Source organism: Saccostrea cucullata, unplaced genomic scaffold, assembly GCF_032062105.1.
Source record: "Saccostrea cucullata isolate Sc308-1 unplaced genomic scaffold, CSIRO_AGI_Scuc_v1 ctg220, whole genome shotgun sequence".
Lineage (NCBI taxonomy): Eukaryota > Metazoa > Mollusca > Bivalvia > Ostreida > Ostreidae > Saccostrea > Saccostrea cuccullata.
The window spans coordinates 243,649-271,594 of NW_026931323.1; the positions used below are offsets into that span (position 1 = coordinate 243,649).

General features: G+C 33.2%; 1 protein-coding gene and 1 long non-coding RNA gene across 5 annotated transcripts in view; one reads left to right on the plus strand and one right to left on the minus strand.

Moving 5' to 3' along the window:
- Positions 1-1,494: 1,494 nt before the first annotated feature.
- Positions 1,495-16,975, plus strand: LOC134232185 (uncharacterized). The gene is made up of 4 exons (XR_009984726.1): positions 1,495-1,640; positions 1,984-2,118; positions 2,327-2,407; positions 16,961-16,975. It is a non-coding gene; the product is annotated as an uncharacterized LOC134232185 (long non-coding RNA).
- The window catches only part of LOC134232184 (tyrosine-protein kinase receptor torso-like), a 31,427-nt gene continuing 18,188 nt past the window's right edge, over positions 14,708-27,946 (minus strand). For all 4 annotated transcript variants that reach the window (XM_062714130.1, XM_062714132.1, XM_062714131.1 and 1 more), the window contains exons 12-23: positions 27,751-27,865; positions 27,412-27,456; positions 25,583-25,716; positions 22,439-22,634; positions 21,403-21,587; positions 20,661-20,745; positions 18,451-18,504; positions 18,012-18,085; positions 17,458-17,672; positions 16,954-17,091; positions 16,494-16,655; positions 14,708-15,170 (exon numbers count right to left, since the gene is read on the minus strand). In XM_062714130.1, coding sequence (XP_062570114.1) covers positions 14,711-15,170; positions 16,494-16,655; positions 16,954-17,091; positions 17,458-17,672; positions 18,012-18,085; positions 18,451-18,504; positions 20,661-20,745; positions 21,403-21,587; positions 22,439-22,634; positions 25,583-25,716; positions 27,412-27,456; positions 27,751-27,865 — 1,863 coding nt within the window. In that variant the 3' untranslated portion in view covers positions 14,708-14,710. The remainder of the gene's footprint in view (positions 15,171-16,493; positions 16,656-16,953; positions 17,092-17,457; positions 17,673-18,011; positions 18,086-18,450; positions 18,505-20,660; positions 20,746-21,402; positions 21,588-22,438; positions 22,635-25,582; positions 25,717-27,411; positions 27,457-27,750; positions 27,866-27,946) is intronic.

Here is a 27,946-nt window from a genome sequence, read left to right on the forward strand (position 1 = left end):
AAAAGAAGAAAATGTGAAAACGGAACAACTTCCAGAAAAGATAAACAAACAACAGGGGGTGGGTTGCTGAACCCAAACCAATAAAGAATAAAAGCTTCCCACCTAGGATCAACAGTGTGAATATACCAAGGCGAACATTTCGTGTTTGGAGGAAAATGGTGGAAGGAGAGGAAAAATTTTCCGTCGAATACTAGTGCATTGAGATTATTCCTGAATTTACTGTAAATTTTAAACGTCGTGACAGTGCAACGTCAAATGGGAAAATCAAACTAGATCTTCACACTTAAAGTACATGTAGCTGAAGTACATGCAATCACTCTTCAATTAAATATATATCTTATATGAAGGATGATAAAGGGAATTCAAAATTAAAAAAAAAATAACATTGCAGACAAGAAATTTCTAAAATGTAAATACCTGTACACGTATAAGCATTATACATTTCAAAATTGTATAAGAAATGCATCTTTCAAGTATTATAAATTATTGCTGAATTATAAGTACCTTTTATTTAAGTTCTTATATTTCTAATGCCTCTGTAAACGAAGTTTCGAGGGTATATCCTTTTCGCCCTTTCTGTCCATTTGTCTGTCTGCCTGTTCGTCTGATTGTCTGTTTGTCTGCAAAAACTTTAACCTTGCCCATAACATTTGACTGGGCGAGACTATGGCTTTCATGTTTCACAGGTGTATTCCTTATGACTAGAACTTTCTTTGACTTCTTGACCTTGGAGTTTGACACAGTTTTACATCATAATTCCAAATTTTTACTTTGGCCATAACTTTTGAAATGTTGATGCTAGGACTTTCATACTTCATAGGTATATTCTTTATGTGAAGACCTTTCATTGGATACTGACAACTTTGACCATTTGACTTTAATCTTGGAATTTGTCCTACTTTTTAAACTGTAACCTTGGCAATAACGTTTTGAAAGGTTAGGACTGGTGCTTTTTTACTTCCCATATGTAATTTGTTTGACAAGACCTTTCTTTAGAAACCAACAACCCTGACCCATTGACCTTTACCTTGGAGTTTGACCTAACTTTACGAAAAGTTAACTTTGGCCATAATTTTTGAACAGGTCGTACTAGGGTTTTAAATTTCACATTTGTATTTCTTTTGAGAAGGCCATACCTTGGGTATCAATATGTTTGATTTGCAATTGAGAAAATTTAGCCTTCTTATGTTGCCATACGGGGGCATTAGTGTTTCTCAAACACAGCTTGTTTTATGTATGTTTTATTTAATATAACAAAAACATGATCGTACTTTTATTTAAGTTTTTCTATAAATATCTCATTTTCATTATTTATGATTTAACAATAAACTTCATAAAAGTCATTTGTCTATTATGGAAAAACATTTTAAACTAATTACGTTGACCGACTGCAGAAAATATTAATTCTGAAGTAAACAATACGTGATCGCATGCAGCGGGTTATGAGGAGTGACTCAGCAGATTGTTAAAACAAGGAAATCAATTTATGTTTTGATTTAAACGAAGATTTATTTATTGTCCATCAAAAGAAATGGTATAAAATGGAACATTGCATATCCAGTAAGGTGCATATTTCAAGATGCATAAGTATATCATCCTTTTGAGCTTTCTTGTTCTCCTGGCAGGAGTAAATGTACATGGTAAGTGATTTTATATTATTTTTGCGAGATTCTATTTACATTCATCTTTACAAAAATAACAATGGCTCGAATGATTAATTTCACTATCAATAAAGGACAGAAGTTCGTTGAAAAAACGAATCCTCATGAACTTGTAGTTTAACATTAAAAAGAAAAAAACCTAAATGTTATGCAAAGAAAGATAGTTAATTGTTTCTGAACTGAGCAGTTTTTAATCATAACATGAAAACTCGTTTTTATTTTTTATGCGAATTTTCCTATTATTTCATATTGTGTTGTATAAAGAATTAATTCTTAAACATATATCATAATCTTTTTTACTCAAACTTTCCCACTCATACAGGTCAGGGAGGAGAATGTCCCTTCGGACTTTATCCTGTTAGTTACACAGCTTGTCAACACACCTTCCATTGTCCAAGGGGAGCATTTTGCTTTTTCAGTCGCCCTTGGAGGCAGCACGGTGTGTGTTGTCCCTACTGTAAGTAATACACTAGTATGCAGACATAAACGTATTTATTTAATGAAATCGGTATTTAAGTTTGAAGTATTATTTTTATAAGGTTTTGATTATTTTTTATTCTGTATATTATTGGCATTGATTTAAAATTTTAAAGATCCCAGCTTCTTAGTCTCGAGAAGACTCTAGATATTTCCTGAAATATGTTTTTGTTTTTTTCAATTTTTAGTTTGGAACAGAATGTGATTTGCATATGCCGATCATCAGGAATGACTAAACAACGAATTGTTTCATTAACTAGGAAATAAAGGTAGTCACAAGACTTCATTAGAGTGTTTATTATCTAAATTCATAATTCCTTAATTATGTCATGGTTTTGTTTGTGTAGTCTTTCCTCCCTTGCAAGAATATTTAGCTTATACGAGAAGTCACAGGTTGCCAGAAAAGGACTTGTAAAAGTTACCGTATGTTTTCTAATGGTTTGCAATAGATACCCGATGCCCCTCATGACTGTTTCAAAATGTCATCGGGTATCTATAGCGAACCAATAGAAAAACATAACGGTAACTCACTTGTACCATAGCTATAACCTGTATAGGTGGATTCTAAAGTTAGATCTAGAGTTAGTCTGCTTAATCAAGCGTGCAAAACATCGACTGAGAAATGTATAGTTAAGGTATGTCACTCGTCAGCTTTTTAGAAAAGTTTACGCAGAAGCTTTGACTTCAAAACTACTTATTAAAATTCGATTTTTATAACATATTTAAATTCAACAATGTACATTTTTTAACATTCAACGAAAAAACTGCTCAAAAATCTACAAAGAAGCAAGATTTATGAGGGACTATTTCTTTTGGTGGAAGGATATTTAGCAGAAAATTCTGCAAATCTGCACATTTATAAAATTTAATGTAATGGAAATTTAACCTCACATAATTTTACTCGGAGAATATTTTCCGTTTTGATATTGCTAAAAATATTTAATATAGGTCTTAATTTATATTTTTAAACTAAGTTTTACACCTTCTCTCAACAAACTTTTCCAAAAAAATGAAAAAATATTAAAGAAGTCAAGATCAAATTTTCACCATTTTTTGCCTGAAAATCACATATTTTGACAAATATTTCAAAATTAACATCACTGACCCCACCTTTTTCTTTCATTATTTTAAACTACTCGATACTTGTGACTGATCAACACTTAAGTCGTAAAAAGTTTGATATAAGAAAATTTTTTATTGCCTATTAAGTTTTTTAATACCCCAAATATGTTAGTTTTTAGTGCAAAAAGGTCACACAATAATTAACGCGCATTAATTTGCAAGATTTGTTTAATGATAAATATTATTCAAACTCTTTTACGTAAAATAAGATTATATTTATTGCCATGCTTACATCTGATAAAATCTAATAAGGTTTAAAGTAATTAACCAAAGAGATGAAATTTAAGTGCAAAAAGGTCAACTTAAATGTACCGTAGATCAGTAGGATGCACACTGACCCCCTATTTTCTTTGCGATTTTGAGTTACACTTTATGAGTACTTATCCAAAATATACTTCTCAAAAAATCCTTGATTTAACAAATTTCAGGAGTGACTTACCTTAAGATAAATAGTGTCAAAATATTAATGTGATTAAAATTATATCCTTATATATATAATATGTTGTCAATAAATAAACTGCACTGTATTGAAATAAAAAATAAAAGTAATAAAGATTATAGCCATTGATTTTTTGATAAATGAATTGCTCTGAGTAAATTTAGGGGATTATACTTTTATGCACGCTTGACCAAACAAGATAAACCGGTATCTCACGAAGAGACTCGCGCTTGAATGTCAGTCCGGGTATCAGCATGGAGGAAGACGGCATGGATTTTGCGCTTTCTCAAGCCCTTGATATTATTGAGGCCGAAGAATCCCTAAACGAATTGTCGCTGACCCAAACAATTGAATTGTATGAAGTCGAACCTGCTGATTTTGGTGAGTTTTCTATGCTGCGAGAATTTGAGGAATGGAGAAAAAACAGAATGCAAATTACTGGAGCGTTCATGTCTGAATTGACTCTAATAACTAACGAAACCGAAATGAATGACATAATGACAAGCTTTGTCCTTGAGGCGAGGCGTAAAGATGGTGCGCAGTACCCACCAAGATCTCTGTATCAGTTGTGCGTGGGCGTCCTGAGGTATCTTCGAGAAAATGGAAACGATCTAAACTTTTTGGATGAAAAAAAATCTCAAGTTTCAAGGATTTCGACGAGCGCTGAGTGCGAAAATGTCTGAGCTTACTGCTCAGGGAGTAGGAATTGTAAAACGACAAGCTGAACCCCTGTCCGAAAAAGACGAAAAGATTATGTGGGAAAAGAACATTTTGGGAAATTCGTCTTCAAAATCATTACTAAATTCAGTCTTTTTTTTACAACTGCAAGCTCTTTGGTTTAAGAGGCGTCGATGAACATAGGAAACTATCGATTGATCAGTTTGAGCTTCATGATGTAAGTGATGGAAATGAAAGACCGTTCATTGTTTTTAAAGGGCGCACCAGTAAAACTTACAAAGGTAAGATTATAATTTCTGCAAAAATATTTAACAAAAAGGTCTATCAGAATTATACATTTTTGTTAAGTGTGAATTAAGAGTTATGTGCATCGTTTATTTTTTAAAAAATGTTTTAAACAGGAATAGCACTAACAGACTTAGTGTCTTTTTTCTGGAAATGGGGGGGGGGGTTCTAGAATGAATATGTTATACTAGTATTTCGACAGACCATATTTATTTAATGTTTACTTGATGATTATATTTCAGGTGGTCTGAACCAGCGGAATATTTCGCCAAAAATCATCAAGCATATGTTCTGTGATGATGAGTTGTACAACGTGTATAAGGAGTATATTTGCCTCATCCTTAGTCTTGACAGTGATCCGACCGCACCCTTCTATAGACGAGCGTTAGACGGCAGGAAATTTAGCAAGCAGTGCATCGGTGTCAACCATGATGAAATCCATGTGTCAAGAAGGCGGGTTGGAAGGTAATTATACTAATCACTCCGGGAAGCGTACTTATATCAGGCGGGAATAGAGGAACAAGAAATTATGGCCCGAACGGGCCATCATTTGACAGAATCCGTTCGACAGTATAAAAGAGCATCAGATGAAATGGTAATGGAGGTATCCAACGTCTTAGATCCAAAACGCATGAATATAAAATCAGAGGAAGCAACTTCTACTATTTCTACATCTGCCTCCCCAGATCCGCCACCCTCCATGGATACAGACGCTCCTTGTCCAATTTTCACCCACTGAACCTTTAATTTCGGCGGATTTTAACTGGGGTATTACTATGAACCAGGTGTATACTAATTAATCATTTCAGTGAAAATGAAAAGCAACGTTACTGGGAGACATTTTTTGTTACTTTGAGAGAAAAACTCTCTTTTTTGTATCTGTTCTTTTTAAATAACTATTTAAAAAAACCGATTAATTTCAGAGAGAGAGAGAGAGAGAGAGAGAGAGAGAGAGAGAGAGAGAGAACTTACTTTTGTACTTGTTTTATGTGAATTGGTATCTCATTAAAGATATCTTATTTTGAGAGAACAGATGTGTGCGCAATGGTGTGTGTGTTTATTTTTGTAATTTTGTTTTGAGTTGTATTCCATAAATACAATAAACGATGAATATTCATTTTAAAAATGTTAACTTTACTAGACCGCAAGAAGGCGGAGTTAGAAATTAGTGGGATATATATTGATCACAGAAAAGTGTTGGTTTGCTCAAAATACACCATAGTTTCGAACAAATAAAATGTGGTGTATAGATGTTCAGCTATGGTACAATAAATTTAAACCTTTCCCTTTAGTCTGTTAATGCAAACTGGATAAATTTCATCTTGACTTTTGACGAACAAATCTTAAGTAATAGTTTGAACCAATGAATACTAAGAACCACTTTCATTAAATACACAGTGTATGTGGTAGCATATTTTTCAAGAAGTGCTAGTTCTGTAATATCTAACGGTCTTAAATCATCCTTATCACCGTATACAACGGGTAACGCGGGGGAGTCGCTAAAAAGTATGGGGGAGTCGTTTTCAACGTATGGGGGAGTCGATTTTCACCGCTTCGGAGTCAGAAGTGATGTGGGTCACGTCTTTTTTCGGTATATGTAAGTTCTATTTACAAAAAACAACTAGCCCACGGAAGGTAGCAATAGTTAAGCTTTCTGTTGGTCATTTGTCCGGCTAGCATATACGTCTAGTTTTCACAAACACTTCGAAACTATTCGACAGATTTCATATTTACGTTGATCGAGTGGTTAAAACATGCATAGTGTGCACAATCTACGACTTGTGTAGGGATTATAACAGATAAAACAGAAAAAGCAAACGTTAATCTTTCAAATGCAACAATTGAAATTTGGCTAGACTTAATGAAAATTAATAATTAAGACATTTTCTCTTCAGACAGTAATGGTTACGTAGGGGGGAGTCGTTTCTGGAAAAACACAACGCATAGGGGAGTCGCAAAATTGAATTGTACTTTTATTTTAAATGTCTTTTCTTTTGCTAAATGCTTCCGTACATAACTATTTTGATAACTTTATAATTTTATTAAAATGCAATATGAATAAAGATCAATATAAGCAATATGTACATGTAAAAATAAAAACATGAAGTGCATGAGTATATACCAGTACTTCATATACATAGCTACATGTCATTTGATATGGTTTCTGCACAGATGAGAAGTGGCATATTTCAAAATTATCAGCATTTTAAATTAAAAAGCGTTAGGCAGTTTTAAAATGTCTGTACGTCCGTCCGTCTGTCTGTTACGCTTTGGGCTACCCATCTCTTATCCGCAACTCCTCTTATACCACTGAGTGAAATTTAATGAAACTTTCACAGAAACTTTACTACATATTGCCATTGTGCACTGGGGGCGGCCCTAAAATTGCCAAAGTTAGCGTAAATCATAGTTTAGGCTAGAAAATGTAAAAATTGTCTACTCGGTAGACCTCATTTTTACCCTTCGAAATCTCTAGAATCCAGGAGCTTCCGGGAACTTTGCCCCTGGGTCCCCAGCCCCCTCCCCCTCCCCCCCGCCTACTTTATTCCCCCCAACTTCAATTCCTGTATCCGCCCCTGGTGACCTCCTATTTTACTTTTTGATCCGACACATATTTTGGGTTTCCCGGCCACAGCAAAACTTGAACTTTGCCATTATGGCACGGGAAGGGGGGGATATCATTAATGAGCTCATTGCTCACAGTACCTCTAGTTTTCTTGGTGAATTTTTATAGCCTAGCTCTTATTAAAATTAGAACTTCAGACCCTGCCCTTACCCATAATAACAATTCTGAAATACATTGCACGAAACAGGCACGTTTGAAAGGTCTTCCATCGTTTTCGTGCAGAATAGTTAAATCATAGTTATATTAGCAAATGTGTTAATAAAATTTGGTTGAGAAATCCTGTTGTAACATGATTCTTCTTCCAACCTTTTTTTTTTTTGCTTGTCAAAATTTTTCAGATAAGTTGTTTATAATTCATTTTTTCGTACCTATGAAAAATTGTTTTTGTAAGAAAAACTATACCTAAAAAAATTTAAAGCCTTTCTACTGTTTTCCTGAGCAGTCAAATAAATCGCTGTTGGACAGTGGAATGAGATGTTGGACCTGTCGATGAGCTATGGCGCCGCTTACTTCACAGTGTCATGAGTCATAACTTTACGGAATTGACCAAGTTTAAACTGCAGAGCGCGTGAAAAAAATTTCATCATGATAATATCATAATTACGAAAGCCCATTGCGCTCATTTTGGTACGTTAGAAAAATAGATTTTTCGCGTTATAACACGAAACTTTCGCGAATAAACGCGTAACTTTCGCGATATAACGCGAAACAGCGAATTAACGCTTAACTTTCGCGAAATAACTCGAAATTTTCGCGAATAAACGCGTAACATTTGCGATATAACGCGAAACATTTGCGTTATTTCGCGAAATAATATGCATATATAATAATGTTACTCAGGAACCTTGATCTTGACTGACAGAAAAGAACATGAATCCAACGGAGACAAATGAAAATCTACTATCCAATTTTCATAATCTCTGAGATCTTGTTCTTTATAAAATAAAATTATTTCAAATTCTCTAGAGAGTGCGTAAAAAAGACGCGGAAAGGGGTGATTTTCCCCGAAATTCATTATCTTATTTATAATAATAGGGATTGAAGTTTAACTTTTGGAAAACTCGCATAATCTTTGAATTGTTTGAACAGTGCTGAGAAAGACCATCTATGACGGTAAAGATGGATTCAATAGGAAGAAAACTTAAAATTGTAGCTTGTGATAGTCCAAGTTTAAAATAACCTTTTCCTTATCATTGATAAATAAACTTGATCACAAAATCAAAAGAAAGTTAAGACTTAAGCAAATGTCTTGGTTAAACAGCAAAAGTTCCGCGTTATATCGCAAAAGTTACGCGTTATATCGCGAAAGTTTCGCGTTATAACGCGAAAGTTACGCGTTTATTTGCGAAAGTTTCGCGTTATTTCGCGAAAGTTTCGCGTTATAACGCGAAAGTTACGCGTTATATTGCAAAAGTTACGCGTTATAACGCGAAAAATTTATTTTTTTAACCTACCAAAATGAGCTCAATGGGCTTTCGTAGCATCGTTTTTGAAAGTGGCCAACATTTTTAAAGCCAAATTACTTTCACTTCTAAATTTTTTCCTACAATTCCTTGATACCACTATACTATGGTAAAAAGTGGGGGGGCCAACCATCCTTTCAATGAACATTTTGTATAGTAAAGGTAATGTTGGGGAAAAAAGTGGGGGGGGGCAGGCCCCCTGCCCCCCTCCCCCCCCCCCCTTTGCTACGTGCCTGTAATAAACAATATAACGATTCATTAATTGATTGTTCTCGGACAAAAATGCTTTTTATCGACCCCTCAAACAAAACTTTTTGCCTTCGGCCGAACAACCTCAGGCAAACAGTTTGGTTCTTCTGTCCGAAAAAAAGCATGTTGCCCTCGAACCCTGTCTATGAATATATACATATAGCACTGACAGTGTAAACCCCAGATAATCCCAGATATTCTCATTTAAGATACATCGTTTGTACCTGAAGATTTGTTTATATGATAAATGAAAAATAAATTATTTATATGTCGACCAAATTGAAAGCATATACCAGTTTAAAATTTTTACCACCCCCCCCCCCCCCGAAAAAAGAAGTCAAGGGGCGGGAATGACGAGCCAGAGATTTCCACTTTTCTAATAAAAAAAAATGGTTGATACTATTATGAAGAAATTTTCCATATTATAAATCTTGTTGTTCTTTTATATGGAGAGGCTGTCATTGTTGAAAGTGAGAGTTCGTGATCTTTTTGAATTTTTGTGATGTGTAAGAAAATTACATACTTAGCTAGGGAAGGGTCTTGTCCCAAAGCACATGTGCTCCGAAGATATATAATCCAATTGTACATGTATTCTTAAACTAAAAACATCACCAGATTAGGTCATGCATTTAACTATATTTTTTTCATATTTTGCGACTCCCTTATGCGTTGTGTTTTTCCAGAAACGACTCCCCCCTACGTAACCATTACTTTCTGAAGAGAAAATGTCTTAATTATTAATTTTCATAAAGTCTAGCCAACTTTCAATTGTTGCATTTGAAAGATTAACGTTTGCTTTTACTGTTTTAACTGTTATAATCCCTACACAAGTCGTAGATTGTGCAAAATATGCATGTCTTAACCACTCGATCAACGTAAATATGAAATCTGTCGAATAGTTTCGAAGTGTTTGAGAAAACTAGACGTATATGCTAGCCGGACAAATGACCAACAGAAAGCTTAACTATTGCTACCTTCCGTGGGCTAGTTGTTTTTTGTACATACATCTTACATATACCGAAAAAAGACGTGACCCACATCGCTTCTGACTCCGAAGCGGTGAAAATCGACTCCCCCATACGTTGAAAACGACTCCCCCATACTTTTTAGCGACTCCCCCGCGTTACCCGTTGGATACGGTGCTTATGCCAAACGCGTCAACACTGTGAATTTTCTCTGTATAAAGTCGAGTCCTTCGCGAGGCAAGAATTGTTTCTTAATAAGTACAGCTGTATTTTATAGATATTGATATGTAATAATGAGAAACAGTATTGTAAATTAACATCTATAGGTTAGAATTGTGAAATAACATGGCATGAAACCAATAGAATATAACACTTCTTTGGTAAACATAGTATCACAGAAAATTATTTCACACAGAAGGTGTGATTTCCATGAAAATAAAAATTTCATTATGGTGAATTCATCTGATCAAGGAATCAAATTATGTACAGAAAACGTTACCTGTACATATAAGTAGAATAAACTATGGATAAAAAAGAATGAGTATGACAAAGCTGAAATGATAAAGGGAAAGGGATAAGAATATTTGTGTCTTTCAGTCGTAAGAATATTATTATCTTTATTTTATTAAAATTATGACATTAAAAAAATCAAAATGACGTTTTGCCAGTTTTAAACTTGAAAAATAAGAGATAGTGACCCGACATAATGTACATGTTTAGTGTAATCATATGCAATATTGTATCAAAGTTTTCTTGTTAACCTCGAAAATAAATATAGGGTCAAAATATTTTATTTTTATATAATTTTTTCTTCATCTCAAAATAAATTCACATTACATGTTTTAAGCTAAAAACCACAAAAGCACCCTTTATTTTGTTAGCCTAAATCGACTGATGTCCTCTGTTGTTTACCCCCACTATATAGTAGATTGTATACTTTTTAAATATTAGCTCAAAAGAGATAGGTTAACGAGTCTTGATCCACAGCATACACAATTATTAACTATAACCAATCACAAGTCTTTTTGCTTTTTAATAAGTGCAGAAATAAAAATTTCTCTTGCATTCTGTTTGCTTGTTGGTAACAACTTAAACTTAAATCCTTTAAAATGCGCTTCCGATGGAGAGTCTCTGTGAACAGAGCTCCAACCATCCCTTCTCTTTGCCCAAGAGATTAATTATCAATCGATTTCGAGGATTATTACATAATATAGGGATATATCTAAACAATTCCATCACTGTTGAAGAATCAACGGTATAAGACTTACATGTAATTGGTTTTAGAATTTGCTTACGTAATCAATTAAACACAAGGGTATCTTCTATCTTTTACATCAGCAATCAGAAGAAAATTTCAGGGGTTTTTTTTGTCACTGTAGGTATAAACAAGTGTGGTCGTTAATTTTGCAAGGGTATTGGTTTTTCAGATGTGAACAGAATACTGTTCAAGGAGTTTATTTTTTAAACTATGTCAGATCTTTACATAACTCGGTTTCTTCATAAAATTTAAAACGCTAACGTATTTTCATAGGATCACGTGCATAGAAATATGAAGCATCCCCTGTAGACCACTCATCTTCGCCGTAAGCATGTTGTAATGATCAAGTTGAGCCAAATTGAGTCACTTTGTAGTCAAATTTAGTATGAAACAAACAATTGGTATGAAACCGATCAGCCAAAATACGACCCAATGATGGAATATATTTACTAACTAGCTAGGTCATTCTAACGAATTTACAAAATGCAGATAGTAAAAAAGGCTGCTTAAATCCCTTAAGATTTAAATCATTTGCCAATAGCCTGACTAGGGTTATGGTATACAGAGCATGTTCTTCAGTATAAAATAAGTTGGAAGACTTTAAAAAATACACAGAAGATAAAGTGACCGCATTCAGAAACCTTGTACGAATAATGGTGATTTTTAGCTTAGTGATTTTCCTGATGACTATTCAACTGATATTAATTAAATTTCAACTTATCGATACATCTAAATGTCGTGTTGAATGCCAAAGAAAAAATGTTTTCTCTTCATTTAGAAATCTTTGGAATATTCTTTTTCATTGGATATCAAAACAGGTTGGTAAATAAAAGTACACAGTTATACAATCATACAATGTTATTGATGATAACAGGAACCAATTATGACAGATTGTTTTTGCAAAATGAAAGATTGTTTCATTACTATGGAATAGCAGAGTAAAAATCTTGATTAAAAAAAGAACAAGTCGAGCTATCATGCAATAAATAGAACAAGACATTTTTTCTAAGCATAACAAAATGATTTTTTCTTTCACTTTCCGATTAACGAGATGTAACTACAAATGATCCGCAAGTTGCCATAATAGATTATTTTGTAACAGATAACTGTACATTGAAAAACATTTCCATATAATTGAATGTCCTGATTCGAATTTATAGTAAGTTATTTATCACATTTGTTTACAGTTTTCTCAGGACTAAATGTTGATGAATAGCTGATTAAGATTTCCAGACAAACGCAAATGTTTCTTTCCCAAGAAACCAGCCCCGAGACAAAACAAGCGGACCCAGAGTTTCTAAGACTCCAAAAGCATGAGGTAGCTTTTCAAGAGACAATAGCATTCTTACATGCATAAAAAGAGACATTTTACAACATTTACAAATTGTAAATAAAGATTCTAACAATTGTGCAAGAATTAAGAAAAGAAGAAGATTTGTGTCAGATTAAAGAATATGTTCCTGATTCTTATATCTAACCTGTTTACAACTTGTTGTATTGCTCTAAAATTAAAATGTTTTTCGGGAGTTAAGCCTTTCTCTTTTTTTAAATTAAAACTTTCATATCTCTTACCTGTGTGTAAATATCACAGTTTTTATATAATATCAACAATTACCTTTTTTATTTTCAATCTATGAGTCAAAACAACATGATTATTACGTAAGGATTCTAGTCTTTAATCTATTGTTATTTTATACTGCTTCTTTTGTAAGATCTCAATTTTATATTACGTTTTACAAACAATATATTTACATTTGATTTTTACCCTTTATTTAACATATCAACACGTTGTATTTGTGTACACACAGGTTCTCACCTTAGCATAATATTTAATAATAAAAGTAATTTCACAGTGACATAATATATTCCTTACATATTGACTTCTGTTCGTTATCTCCATATCCTTCATAACACGATTAAGCAAAATTTAGCAGTATTGAGGCAAACGAGAAACGTAACTCCTTCCAACTCTAAATCAAAAACTTAATTATGTTTCTGTATTGCTTCGTATATAGTAACCCGACCAATTATTCATTGCTTAATTGACAAGAGTTTTGATTTATATTTGACATAAAGTTTGAGATATGCTGTTTTTTCCCCTATTTTCATAGATAAATAGTGAATGGATGGCCACCATAAACTTCTGAATTGCTTAACTAGATACGGTTTTATTCACTTGCACTTGGTAATTGGTCTAGCATTGTTACAAGGAGATTTGTAAAATTTACAATCTCTGGATCTAGGAAGGAGTTATGATGCTATATTTTATTTGCTTTAAGATTCATGATTTATAGCTAACTAGCATAAATTTTCGTTTTTTTCTGCGTTTAAGTTTGAAATTTTTTTTTAATTTATCATGTATTTCTTCCTAAATCATGGTATTTAAGATCTAATACTAACAATGCATACTGTATAAGTTTTTTTTTTCATTAAAAGGTAGGTAAATTAACTCTGCTATTATCATTAGACAAAGAAGCACAATAATGCACTTGGGTGCCGTTCAGTGTATGTCAATGATGTCAAATTTTATTTTTACTGTGCTTTAAGCATTTTGTAGTTTAAGGTTATTTTATCTTATTTGGGGAACCAAATAACAAATTGTTTAAAATGTTCAAGTGACGGACTTGTTGGTAGACATCGCATCTTCAGGGTTTATCCCTCATGCACGACTGAAGTAATACAAAATTACATATAAACCTTGAAATATTAAGATGGTTATATTGTTTGCATATGTCGGACTCAAAAATAAAGATTACAGGTGCCATTTGTGAAAACAATTTCACATAAACTCCCGTACTGTGAAAAAACTACGAACAGCCATATACTTTAATGAACATGATAGATTGTTTAAATGTTGTAGGTCCTTTTTAGGAAATTTTCACTCATAAAGAGATGTCACCGTACTCCGGTGGAGATCTTCATATTTAAACCTTTACTTGGCACGAGAGGACAATGAAGTTTTGAGACTTCTTTATGGTGAAAAGGGAGTTAGCACTGATGAACAAAGTCACTTAGAACTATAAAATATATAAAGTATATCAAAAATAGTAGAATTTTTAAGTAGATAAAAAATATTAGTTACACTTTCAGCTGGTCTTTCGGCAAAGTCAAATTTATAAAAATTTGAATTGTTTTATTCTGCTAATTATATAATAAGATTGCCGTCATAAGATCTATCAAAGCAACACTGTTCATCTCTGGTACTACACAGAACAGGCAAAAAACAGTAAAGATTAAGCACAAAGCATCTGAACAATCCAGCAAAATCACAATAAATTGAAAACAGTATCTCATGACGACCATCGTCATGACAGAATAAAACAATTCAAATTTTTATATGAATTGATTTTGTCGAAAACCCAGCTGAAAGTGTAATTAATATTTTTCACCTACTTAAATGTTAATTTTAGCAATTTGCCGCTTGTATATATGTTGAATGAATTATGAAGATTAAAAAAATGATTATTGTTATGTAAACATTTTTAATTCAAGATTTATTATGGATAGAAATTGAATTTGAACACGTGTCAAAATTTTGTTTTTCTCCAACTGTAATTTTGTCAGAATAGACAACTTTACTTCCATGTGGAAAAATCCTTATTTTATTAATGGATGAGGATTTTGTGACTTCATTGACTGGATATCCGGACTGAGTATTTTCCTGTTTAAATTTGGATTCATTCTTACACAAGGCACATGGTAAACTTCTGCACATTTCACATTGTTCCGTATTGTAACAAGATGTCAATTCTGATCCGTGAACACATTCACGTTTCAATTCGTTAGAACTCACGGGTATCGTTGAGTTTTGTGGGAGGGAGAGATAAGTATTTGGAACAACTGGCGAAGCATTTGTCTCCCCTTGTACATTCATGGCAAAATATGATGAAGATCTACTTCCAGTGCTGTCCGAAACACTGTCTGGCAAGGAAAGCGGCGATGTGTCCCTTTATGCATGAAAATACAAAACAATAATTAAAGTTAGGCATATCATAATTACTGGAGGTCCTCCTTATCATCAAGTATTCGAATTAACCGATGTATTAAATAAGATAGACATTTTTATTGCTTGACACATAATTATGATTGTTGTTAAACGTATAATGTAAGACATTTTTTTTTTAATTGACATTCTATTTTAAAAGTATTTTTCATTTCACCAAAATCAAATTTAACATAAACCTTTTTTTCATTACAAGCAGAGATTTTTTTATATCGTTATATTATTACTTTCACCATATCTTCAACTTGATGTCAGTTTGCAGGCAAATTCCTTTCATAATAAAAAAAAATCTATAGATTCATTAATAAAATTATAAAGAGGACATTGAAAAAGTCTGGTTAATCATATTCTTCAAAGGACATGTATAATAGACTTCGAATGAGTTGATGATCGGTCAAAGCGATGAAGGAGAAGACATTCTGGGAAAATGAAATGTAATCATTCGAGAAAAATGATACATCGTTTCCTCATTTAAAAAAGCAGACAACGTTTATATTATATAGGCTTATTTTTCAAAGAGACTGAATGAAATATTCCTACACAGCTTTCAACTTCATTTTTAAAAGTTAATAATTATTTTCGCATTTATGTATGTGAAATATAAGATGATAACGAACGGTATTCAAACTTTAAAGTCCACTAAACAATACAAAACTGGAGCAGAGCAAATACGGAACACAAAAACCATGCAGATACCATGGAGATATAAACATCTCCTGCACTGTAAGCGAAAGGGCTTCAAAATTATCATATTCTGATCCAGGACCATTAAACAGTGAGGGTGTAATTGATATTGCCTTCTGTGGCATGCGACCTCCGTTATAAATATCTTTGATGAAATACCTAATGTCTTCTTACAGATTATTTGAATTCTGCTTTATTATTTACCATTTGTTTATCTTGAGGAACTCTCGTTAGTTTAGTTATCCTGTGACACACTGACTGTCGATTTGTTTATTTTGAGGAATTGAGGAATTCTCGTGTTTAGCTATCCTGTGACACACTGACTGTCGATTTGTTTATTTTGAGGAACTCTCGTTTGTTGAGTTATCCTGTGACACACTGACTGTCGATTTGTTTATTTTGAGGAATTGAGGAACTCTCGTTTGTTAAGTTATCCTGTGACACACTGACTGTCGATTTGTTTATTTTGAGGAACTCTCGTTTGTTAAGTTATCCTGTGACACATTGACTGACGGTTTATTTACCTTAATTAAGGAACCCTCGTTTGTTTAGTTATCCAATGACTTACTGACGGTCTGTTTACCTTGAGGAACTCTCGTTTGTATAGTAATCCTGTGATACACTGACAGAGAGGTTAATATAAGACTGTGTTGCCTCTAACATCGACTCTAGCTTTGTGCGGAGGTTGGTAAAAGTCGGGCGGCAGTCAGGATTTGGATGCCATGCTGACAGCATCATTTGGTATCTGTAAACAAATTACTCTAAAATAAGTTTCTTTAAAAACAAAGAAAAATTGTAACTGAAAAATCAAATTCAAAAATAAAGATAAAAGAAAATCACATGCTTGACACCTTCTAGCTCTTCTAAAACCATGCTGACAGATTACAAATTGGTTCTAGATCATAATTGGTTAATGTTTTGACGAAACTATTTTTGGAAGGATTGGTGGTAAGTAAAAGTAAGATTTGTAATAATAAAATAATTCTATGATATTTATAATAACCTTTTTTCTATTATTTCTAAACATTTTAATCTTTAATTACATGTCAGTGGAACAATTTTCTGGCCTGTCCATGCGGTAACCATCTTTTAGAAGGCGGAATAAATCTTCATTGGGAATTCCCGGATACGGACTACCACCCAGTGTTACGATTTCCCACAAAACGATCCCAAACGACCAGCTAAATTAAAGAGGAGGTAATTTAAGTTATAATAAAATATATAAATTATGTCTAACTATAATTTGCATTCATTTCACGAATACATGCACAGCTATATGTAAAAAAAATGATTTTCAGTACAAGTAAAAACCGTTTTAAGAATTGATAAATTTAAATCTACACAATATATTATTTTATATTCCAAATAATGCATTACAATTGATATTATCATATCATCTTTGAGCTTTAAAATGCATTTGTCTTTCTTTAAGTTGCTTACAACTCAGACAACATTTATAAAAAGGGCTCTGGACTAGTTTTACACTTGTCTGACAAGCTTGTTACGTTAATCAATCATATCATGGCATAGAATTCTTAAGGTCTTACATGTCGGATTTTATTGTAAAGACTTGATCGAAAATGGATTCAATGGCCATCCATTTGTAGGGGAGTTTACGGGATGAAGTAGGCTGATACATGTTAGTTTCATATATGTCACGTGTCAGTCCGAAATCCGAGATTTTCAGTCTACGGTTGTCCACCATTAGAATGTTTCTGGCAGCTAAATCTCTGTGGATAAACTTCTTCTGGGATAGGTATTCCTATAACAAATAATGATGATCTAGCGATATGTTTTCTTTTGGAAACAATAATATGATGTCTTATATATATGACATGTTTACTAAACCAAAATAAAGATTCTTTGCGAATTAGTATTTTAGACAAACTCCATAATCGTCTTGGTTTTAAGGAAAAGAAATTTTATCACGATTTCCACTATCATTTCATTGAATTAATTTCATCTATACTTGATGAGAGATTGATTCCAGAAAACAATAATGGATTTGTTCTCCGATAACATATAAAATCAAATTTTCGAAATTATTTAGGAAAGTGTGTGAAAAGTGAGTTTGTTTTATTCTCAGCTTTCAAGTACTTACCATCCCTATGGCGATCTGCCGAGCATAGGACAGAAGTGTCGCCTCTTGAATACAGCATTCCGATTCTGTTGATACTTTGAAATGTAAAAAGGTAAATTCAATATACTCTTCTTGAATTTAGCTGGTAGATGTATGAATCCATTGACAGTTACATGTAATGACTGATTTATAAACACAAAAAACCATGAGATAGTTAATTCTGCTCAATATAATATATAACTATGATTTTGCTGCTAATAATTAATCTTTTCTCTTAATAAAGTGAAAGCATTTACGACATTAAATACAGCTTAGAAAATTTCTATTCTCCCCATATTTTACAGATATTTGGAAATAAGGATATCAAACAAAACTTTTTTTTCTGATACAGATGCCATAATGATTAAATATTTATGTCACAAGCCATCTTTGCATCAAAATTTATGTGTAAAATGTTTACCGTTACTTTCAGAATTTGAAGAAAGCACCTCCAATCCTCCAGGATCAGCAGAAACTTGAACATAAACAATGATAAAATGAAAGGATTTAACGCTGATAGATATCTAATAAGATCTATAAAATATTGAAATGAAACGCTAAGACTTATCTAAACAGATCTGTGTCGGTTTCATCCGATAGTTGGTTTACATATCTTTATAAAAAAATCAGATTTACAACGGTTTTGTAAAATTTCAGTCATCAAACAAAATTAACAAGAGTACACGTGTCACCATTAACATGATTATATCAGTTTTATATTACACCCACATTCATGAAAAATGGTCTAGTTTGAAATAAATTTCTATCTTTTGATATGACGAATGTGCATTGCATTGTTTATACATTATGTATTATCTACTACACATCTAGATCATTTTCTGAAGGAAATATTTAAACAAAATAATCTAGAAAAAAGAGAGAAAAACATTCTTTTTAGGTTGTAGTAAATGTAACTGATGTCCCTCAAATGTTCAGAAAAATAGTAGAACACTGATGGCAATGAAAGATTGTTGTAAAAAGTCATGGCAATGCTGCGGAAACTAGCACATAGAATACATTGCCACTTTAATACCGTAATAGGTCCAACAACTCTTGTTTTTGCTAATGTGATTTTTTTTTGTCATATGAAAGAGTTGTTCAACATTACCTTGGTGTATTTTGCTAAACTTTCTATATATTGCTGACAATATCCAGAAGTACTGTTATTCATTGTACTGTTACATCGACTCCTATTGTGTCGAATTGCTAAAAGGTTTAATTTAATACATGCACATGCATTTTATTTTCTATGCTTTTAAAAGCTGAAATTTACATGTACATGCACTCCTAGTGTGCAGCACTTACGTGTACGTGCAATTTGCACCAAGAATTCTTTTGTGTGCATTTGTCAATAGGATTAAAATTACCCATGGGAAAATCTTATTTTATCTATTTCTTAATTGAATATCTTCAAAATCAATAAAACATACCCCTCTGCAAAATTGGAGAACATAAAAACAATTTTTTGATGTGTGCACATGTGCATTTGATTGGAATGGAGCTAGAAAATTCTATTTACAATAATCCTTCTTAAAACGGGAACCTTTAAAATATAGGAGATGGAATCGGGTGCCATTTAGTTGTTAACATCTCCTTTAGCAGGTTAAAACTCTTTCAGCTTTTTGAACTGACCAGTTGATTTAGTAACTCTTAAATATTTTAGCAAAGACATGTTTACTAGACCGTTCTTCAATGATACTATAAAATTGTTGCTGTTTTTGAGGTCAATACAATGATTTAGCCATCTGAGAAGTACAATACTCACCGAGCCTGAAGGGCGAGGTGAATTTTGTCCTTTGAAGATGGCTAAATCATTGTATTGACCGAAAAAACAGCAATAATTGTTTTATTTTATGATTCACTGATAAAATGACACAGCTTATTACTTGTTTGCATTTAATTAAGTCCCAGCCAAATACAAGAGAGAAGCAGACTTAAAATGTAAATAAACCTTAACAGTCATATCAATTTGAAATGTTTTTATCAATTTTAGTTACCATGAAAAAAATATATAATGTCAGTCTTTTTCATAGGATAGATTTTGAAAGGAAGGAGTATTATCAGGGAAAACTGACTGCCAAAAAGTAAAAATTGTTGTTCAGTAAAAGTGTTGGAGGGGGGGGGGGGTCCCTGCATCCCGTCTTACCACCCTCACCCGAAAATATATATTCGTTATGTTTTTTTCACATGAAAAAAAAGTCATAGTCGTTTAAATAGCTTTCCAAAATAATTTGTATCAATTTGGAATTTCCCGATCTATTTTTAGATCAATGTAGAGGAAATAAATCCTTGTATTCACCTGGAACGTCACGTGCAGGTCAATACAATGTAGTATTTTTCTAAAATAGTTTGATCTCAGCCAATCAGGGAGATGGAAATTATTCAATCATATAATAATGATAATTAAATCACATATTTTGTCCACCTTGCACACCATATTTCCACTAAATGAGAATAAAGACTCAAGCCATTTTGTTCAACATATATAATTATGAATGTAGAAATACATCAGGAATATCTGCAGAGATCTAGTCATGTTTCGTCCCACTAAAGTACCAATCTAGTGAATATAAAGCCTCACAAAACATTGTGATATATTGTGATCTATGATATATAAGTTTAGAACCTTACAAAAATCGGCGCTTTTTGATCTATCACAGCCCGGGCTGATACCACTGTCTGATCTCCTTCTCATTGTTTGACCCATTTTCATCATCTGAAATCAACAAATAACTTGCCATTCATACAAATGTTATAAAAAAAATAACATAAGTTAATAAACATTTTTTCTTCGTAGTTAGGTATTGTTTTCCATCAGATATTGGTGATATAATTTGCACAAAATTTATGGAAATAACGAACAGTATTTAAGCCGGAGAGTCCATTTTACAATACAAAGTTGGAGCATAGGAATCACGGACTTCCAAAACATCAGAGGTGGGATCAGGTGGCATTAAGGAGTAAGCATCACCCTCCGGCCCGCCACACCCGCCGTGTGGTCCTTGTCGGGAAGTAACGGAAAAAGTCCCTTGACAATTCAGTGTTTATAAAAATGGTATGAAAATTGTCAGTCAGCACTTGACTTGATGATAAATTGTATTTGCCTACAAGATCATTGTATCGACCATAGAACTTAGATGACTTTAAACGAGACTGCTGATATTCGTGTTTGAGCAACTTGTTTGTCAATAATTTACATCGTTTAACATAATAATATAAGGATCAACTTCCGGGCTCGAAAAAGAAATACATGTACTAATAAATAATGTGATATATTTTACTTTACAAAAGTTTCTTATTCTAAATCATTTAGAAATAAGTTGGTTTATTGAACAATACAGACAGGAAAAGCTCAATAAGACAAGTTACTGACCTGATGCCTGCAGTTAAGGAGATATTGTCGTAGATCACCCAGGGGACAGAAGTCCATCAACAGACAGAGGGAGGACGGCTTTGTACAGAAGCCCAGCATCCCCACTATGTTAGGATGGTTTCCCAGCTGTTTCATGGCTTCAATCTCCGTCATTAGGCTCTTCTCTTCTGTTTTATCTGCAAACTCTGTTGAACAAGGAGGTTAATTTAAAAAAGGGCTTCTTCAATCACCAATAATGATATCGATGATATTTTTTTTTTGCACTCAAAGGGCAGGAAATAGCTTTTATGATAAATCTACTGAGTCTCAAATACTTAGTATATAAAAGAAAAGCGATTTGAGTTTTTCTTTCGACATTTTTCAAACAACTTATTAAAATAAGACATCGACCTTTTCTAATCTCTGAAAATTCAAAGAAAGAGAAAGCCCGATTAAAATGTTTCAAGTTTGTGAACAATAAATAAGAATGTAATCAAAAGTTTCTGGGAAAAAATCAGTGTAGGTATTTGCCCTTACCAAAACAATTTTGTGATAACAGTCTTACAGCAATCGAAATGAAAAGTTTTATAAATGCAGTCAAAAATGTTATATTATATTTATTTATTCACAAATCAAGGGCCCTCTGGGGGCATATACAATTAAGAAACAAACAATATAATCATGATTATAACAATGCAAAATTGACTTGACCTCACTTGTAAAAGTTTTCAGATTTGAAATACTGGTATAGTTCACAGTGTACATGTAAGCATTACATATAATATAATAATAATAATAATGCAATATGATAAAAGAAAAAAATACCAAGCTCCTTTATTATACTTCAATGACCAGGATAATAGCAAACAAGTACATGTAATCATATCATTACAAAAATTATATATATTTTGTTGGCCTGGTAGCATAAGGTACCAAGGGACGATTGCTATTGAGCAGTCTGGAAAAAATGAAAAACCAGGTTGCTTGGTCTTGTACCCCAAGCAACCAAGACAGCTTGTAAAATAAAAGTTGCTAATATTTGCTGTAAATGACCTACCTTTCAGCATTTTCACAGCCACGGTGCATCTTTTTCCGTCCTCCTGTATATATTCCCCTTTATGGACCTTACCAAACGCTCCCTCACCAATGATTTCCAAAAGATGGAGGTTTTCGAAGCATATCTCCATGTGATCTGACAGGAGGGGATCTTCACAGGAGGACTGCGATGTGGCCACGTATAGAGGATTGTAGGCCTGCAATAAAAGATTGAGAGAAGTGACAAGCATTGATGTTTTTAAGAACTCAATAAAACTTCATAAACTTCATGACAAGGAGCCCACGGCGGGTGTGAACAGTCGACAGAGGAGCCTCTCTCCTCCATAACTCTTGATCCTAGCTATGCTGTTTGAAGGTCCGTGTTTTCTCTGCTCTTATTTCGTATTGTTTAATGGATATCTGAGCTAGAATACAGTTTGTTATCTCAATATATTTCAGGTATGTTTGGACAAAAAATGGATGTTTAATCCCACAATTAAACTACATAAGAGACCCGTGGGATTCCGGGTTAGATTAGGTCCTCAGTACCCCTTGCTTGTCGTAAAAGGCGACTAAATGGGGCGGTCTTTCGGATGAGACCGTATAAACCGAGGCCCCGTGTCACAGCAGTTGTGGCACGATAAAGATCCCTCCCTGCTCAAAGGCCGTAAGTGCCGAGCATAGGCCAAAATTTGCAGCTCTTCACCGGCAATGGTGACATCTCCATATCGGTGAAATATTCTGGAGAGGGACGTTAAACAGTAAACAATCAATCAATCAATAAACTACATAAGATGTTAATATTGTCTACAATAGATGTATTCTGATGTCAATAGACGACAGTTTGGGGTACATGATTAGACTGCTAGTGCCAAGAATTCGTTTTGGTTTTCAAGGGATATCAAAATCCATGCTTAAAAATCATAAAGTCATCTACAGAGGAAAAAATGACCAAATAGTTTTTAAGAATTTTTTTTAGTCCCTCAATTAATTCCCTTGTTGACTGTTTGGCCTGCCTTTAGTCTTTGTACTCATAATCTTATTTCATGTACTATTTTCTGAGATAGGCTTACATCTTCTTGTACAAATAGCTTGCCTTAGGAGACATTGTTTGATGGGCTCCTACTTTATGTAATTTTTATCATATGAAAGGACTTTTGAGCTTAAAAACTCCTCGTTTTTTCCATACTTTAGCTTTACTTAATTGGATAAAATTTTGACTCAATGAAATTTCACTGGTGTTCCTTAATTTGAGAAAATGAACATGTCGAGCAAGTAAGTAGTTTAAGATTTTTTTGCAGTCCTTAGCTCTCTTGAATACAAAGAAAGGCATTTTTTTCATTTTGGATTTTGTTATTGATTTTTATTGAGGGCTATAAATTGTGTAGCTAAGTAGCGTCATTATTGCTAAATTTTATCAAATCATCTCTGTTATGATGCTTTTTGCATGTTATTAGTCTTTTGATTTAGGTAAAGCTTTGGGGGAAATATAGCCATCATGTCAAAATATTTTTCATGCATTTCGTCAAATCTCAGAGTTTATGTTGTTATGAAATGTTGAGCAATGTTTTTATTGTCAGACTTGCTTTTTGCAGATGTTGTGTAACTCAAAGCATCGATGTATTTTGTTTGATCTTTTGAATCAACTTGCAATTCCGATTTATGAAATAATATAAACACTATATTTCGTCAATTTCTATTTTATTCAAGACAAGAAAACCATATCTCCCTTTTGACTCTTCAGTAATAAAATATATTTTCTTACATTCTCGTATTTTAAACTACTTGGTAGAGACATTTTAAAAAGTTTTCAGCTTGGTGGAGGAGTATGCTTTCCTGAAAAAGTAACGTTTGCGGAGAAAGCGAAAAAAAGGCTGTTTTGGTAATGTTTTTTTAAACTGTTAAAAATAAAATTAGCTGATTCTATAATTACTTTTAATACGCGGCATTTCTCATTGTGCGATACGTATAAGCTGAATTTGCCTACACAAAATTACTTAAAATGTGTGTTGTCATATCCGTAGGGTTAAAGGCCTGGAATTTCATTCCTTCATATCAATATTTTACAAGTTCATTGATCATGTTGATTTCAATCTTGATATTGTTTTGTTTTTTAACTTCTGTGCAATGGTCTCTTTGTTGATCGATGTCAGTATTTCGGGCATGCACACATTGACTTGCTCGTAGGGACAAAATGCCGTGCGTAACTCCTTTTTTATATGAGATTCAATAAATCGGACAGTATGTGGACAGCACAGTTTCTCTTGGGAATGTAAATTCGTTATATGCGCAAATATTGCTTCCCAATGAGATATCCCTATAAAACTGTTAAGTAAGTATACAGCAATAATTGACGCAAGTATGCATAACATGCAAGATTCAAATGTCGTTTTTCTACAGGTTCAATTTCCGTAATTTTATACACAGATTTGATATGTTTATTCTTATCCAGTACTTTCATCACATACTAATGGTAATTTGGATGAAAGATATGGAGATATCGAATAGTATTCAATCTCAAATTCCATATAACAATGCAAAATAGGAGCAGAGCAAACACGAACCTCCGAAACATCAGAGGTGGGATCAGGTGCAATGGAGGAGTGAGCATCCCCTGCTGACCGGTCACACCCGCCTTGTGCTCCTTGTTATGATCGGGAATTAACAGAAAAATCCGTCGTCAATTCAGTGAATAAATAATGGATAAAAAAATTAGTATGAAAAATGTCAGCATTTGTCTCAATGATAAATTGTATTTGCTGACAAGGTCATTGTATCGACCATAGAATTTACGAAATTATGATTTTAAACGAGACTGTTGATATTCTTGTTTCATTAACTTGCTTGTCAATAACTTACCTCGTTTTAGGATCAAACTAAATAATGAAATTAGTGCTTTACATGAGAGAAAGTATTCTATATTTTAAGGGGGTGTTCTGTATTCCATCACTTTTTATTAAACGTGAGATTGAATATTTCAAGGGAGTGAATTCTACCTCATCATTGTTTTTTTTTACCTGAGAGTGAGTATATTCAAGGCTTGTACTTTTCATAATGTACATCGTCGCTAATTTTTTTAATAAGCCTAAGGGAATTTTACATGGGTTTTCTGTACCTCACCATTTTTTATTCACGTGTGAGTAAATGTTAAGTTACTGTTCTGCACCTCGTCGCTGGTTTTCCTTTCCGTTTCCTGTTCCTCTCTGGACCTTTTCCTTTTGATAATACAGACAAGTATAAAGGCCAGCAGGACTCCCACAACCACCACCACCACAGCTATCACAGACTCGTTCTTCTCCTCTGGAATTTTTAAAAGACAGCCACTTAATGTCAATTTATTTTTAATGAGGATGTTTATAAGACAGTAATTGTTAAAGATATTTGAAGTCATTTTTTTAAAATTACTTTGCCTTTACCTGTTTTTTATAATTTTTTCATGTCCTTAAGAAAGAATTTTTTTCAGATACAAAGCATAATTTTTTAATACGGAGAATATTTCGATGTTAGCGATTACATTTGAAATATATTTCATTTCTGTTTCTTCACACTTGGAAGATTAATTTACCCTGTTGATAGATGGCTTGAAAATGACAAGTAATATAACATATATAGCTAACTGGTTAATATACATACTATATACAATCTGATAAACATAAAATTAACATTATATATGAAAATCACAAATGCAAATTATCAATATTTCTATGCCCCCGTAAGCGAAGTTTCGGGGGTATATAGTTTTGTCGGATCCGTCCGTCTAGCTGTCTGTCTGTCTGTATCTCTGGCTGTCTGTCTAGCTGTCTCTCTGTCTCTTTTCTGTTTGTCCGCAAAAACTTTAACCTTGCCCATAACTTTTGATTTAGTTGAGCTATGACATTCATACTTCACATGTGTATTCCCTGTGAAAAAACCTTTCTTTAATACTACTAATTATGACCTTTTGATGTTAACCTTGGAGTTTGACCCACTTTTACCCAAAATTTTTGAACTTTTATTTTGGCCATATCTTTTGAACAGTAGATACCAGGATATTTATACTTAATATATATATTTTTTGTGGAAAGACCTTTCACTGGATACCAACAACTTTGACCTTTTTACTTTGACCTTGAAGATTTTTGTACTTATGAAAAACTTTAACCTTGGCTATTACTATTGAATGGTAAAAGCTAGAGTTTTCATACTTCACATATCTAATCCATCGAGAGGACACTTTATTGGATACTAACAACCTTGACCCTTTGACCGTGACATTGGAGTTTGACCTACTTTAAAAAAACAACCTTGACCATAATTTTTGAAGGGTCAGGACTAGGGCTTTATTATTTTTAAACGGTAAATACTAGGAATTTCATATTTCAAATATCTATTCTTTTTGGCAAGACCTTTCATTTGAATCAACAATTTTGACCTTTAGACCTTGACCTTGGAGATTTCCGTACTTACGAAAAAACTTTAACCCTGGTCATAACTTTGAATAGTAAGCGATAGGGCTTCCATGCTTCAAATATGTAATCCTTGTGAGAAGACTTTTCATTGAATATCAACAACTTTGAACCTTGGACCTTGACCTTGGAGTTTGACCTACTTTTACAAACTTTAACCTTGGCCATAACTTTTGAATTGTAAGGGGCAGCGCTTTCATACTTCCCATATGTAATCTTTGAGACAAGGCCTTTCTTTAGAAACCAACAACCTTGACCCTTTGACCTTGACCCCAGAGTTTGTCATACCTTTAAAAATGTTAACCTTGGTCATAACCCTTGAACAGGTGGTGCTAGGGTTTTATATTTCACATCTGTATTTCTTGTGAAAAGGGCTTACTTTATGTACGCGTACCAACATATTTGATCTGCATTTGAGAAAGCTTAACCTTCGCTATGTTGCCATACGGGGGCATTAGTGTTTCACAAACACATCTTGTTTACGTTATTGAATGGAAATATTTTTTAAAAACATTTGAAATCTAAAAAAATTAAACAAAGTCCTTTTAACCTTGCTCCGTGTCTTCTTTCTTGGCCGTCAATTTTGCAAATTCACCTAGATAAAGAAATAATGCCATAAACAATTATTTAATTGTCAAATATTTCAAGACACATGCGTTCAGAAAAAAATGTTCCTTTCACATTCCGTCTCATAATCCTTCATAAAAGAGGCAAAGATATGTAAACCATCAAAACATAAAACGACATCTCTCTCTCTCTCTCTCTCTCTCTCTCTCTCTCTCTCTCTCTCTCAACTATGCAACTATTTCCTTCACCTATCAAATTAGGTTTTAGAATTGTATACATCTTTCACTCCGAAAGCAGATTTAATGAGTCTGAAGAATCTTACCAAGTTTAAAGGTCTTTGAACATTCTTTACTCTCTCCGCCTTCAGATATTCCAACAATAGTAAACCGATAGTCGTTAAACCAGTGGAGTTTCCTTATTACAACCCAAGTTTGATTCTAAAAACCCAAACTAGCATGTATATTAAAGGTAAATTAAGATACGTAATCAGTAAAGTTAGTTAAAGATTTTTTTTAAAC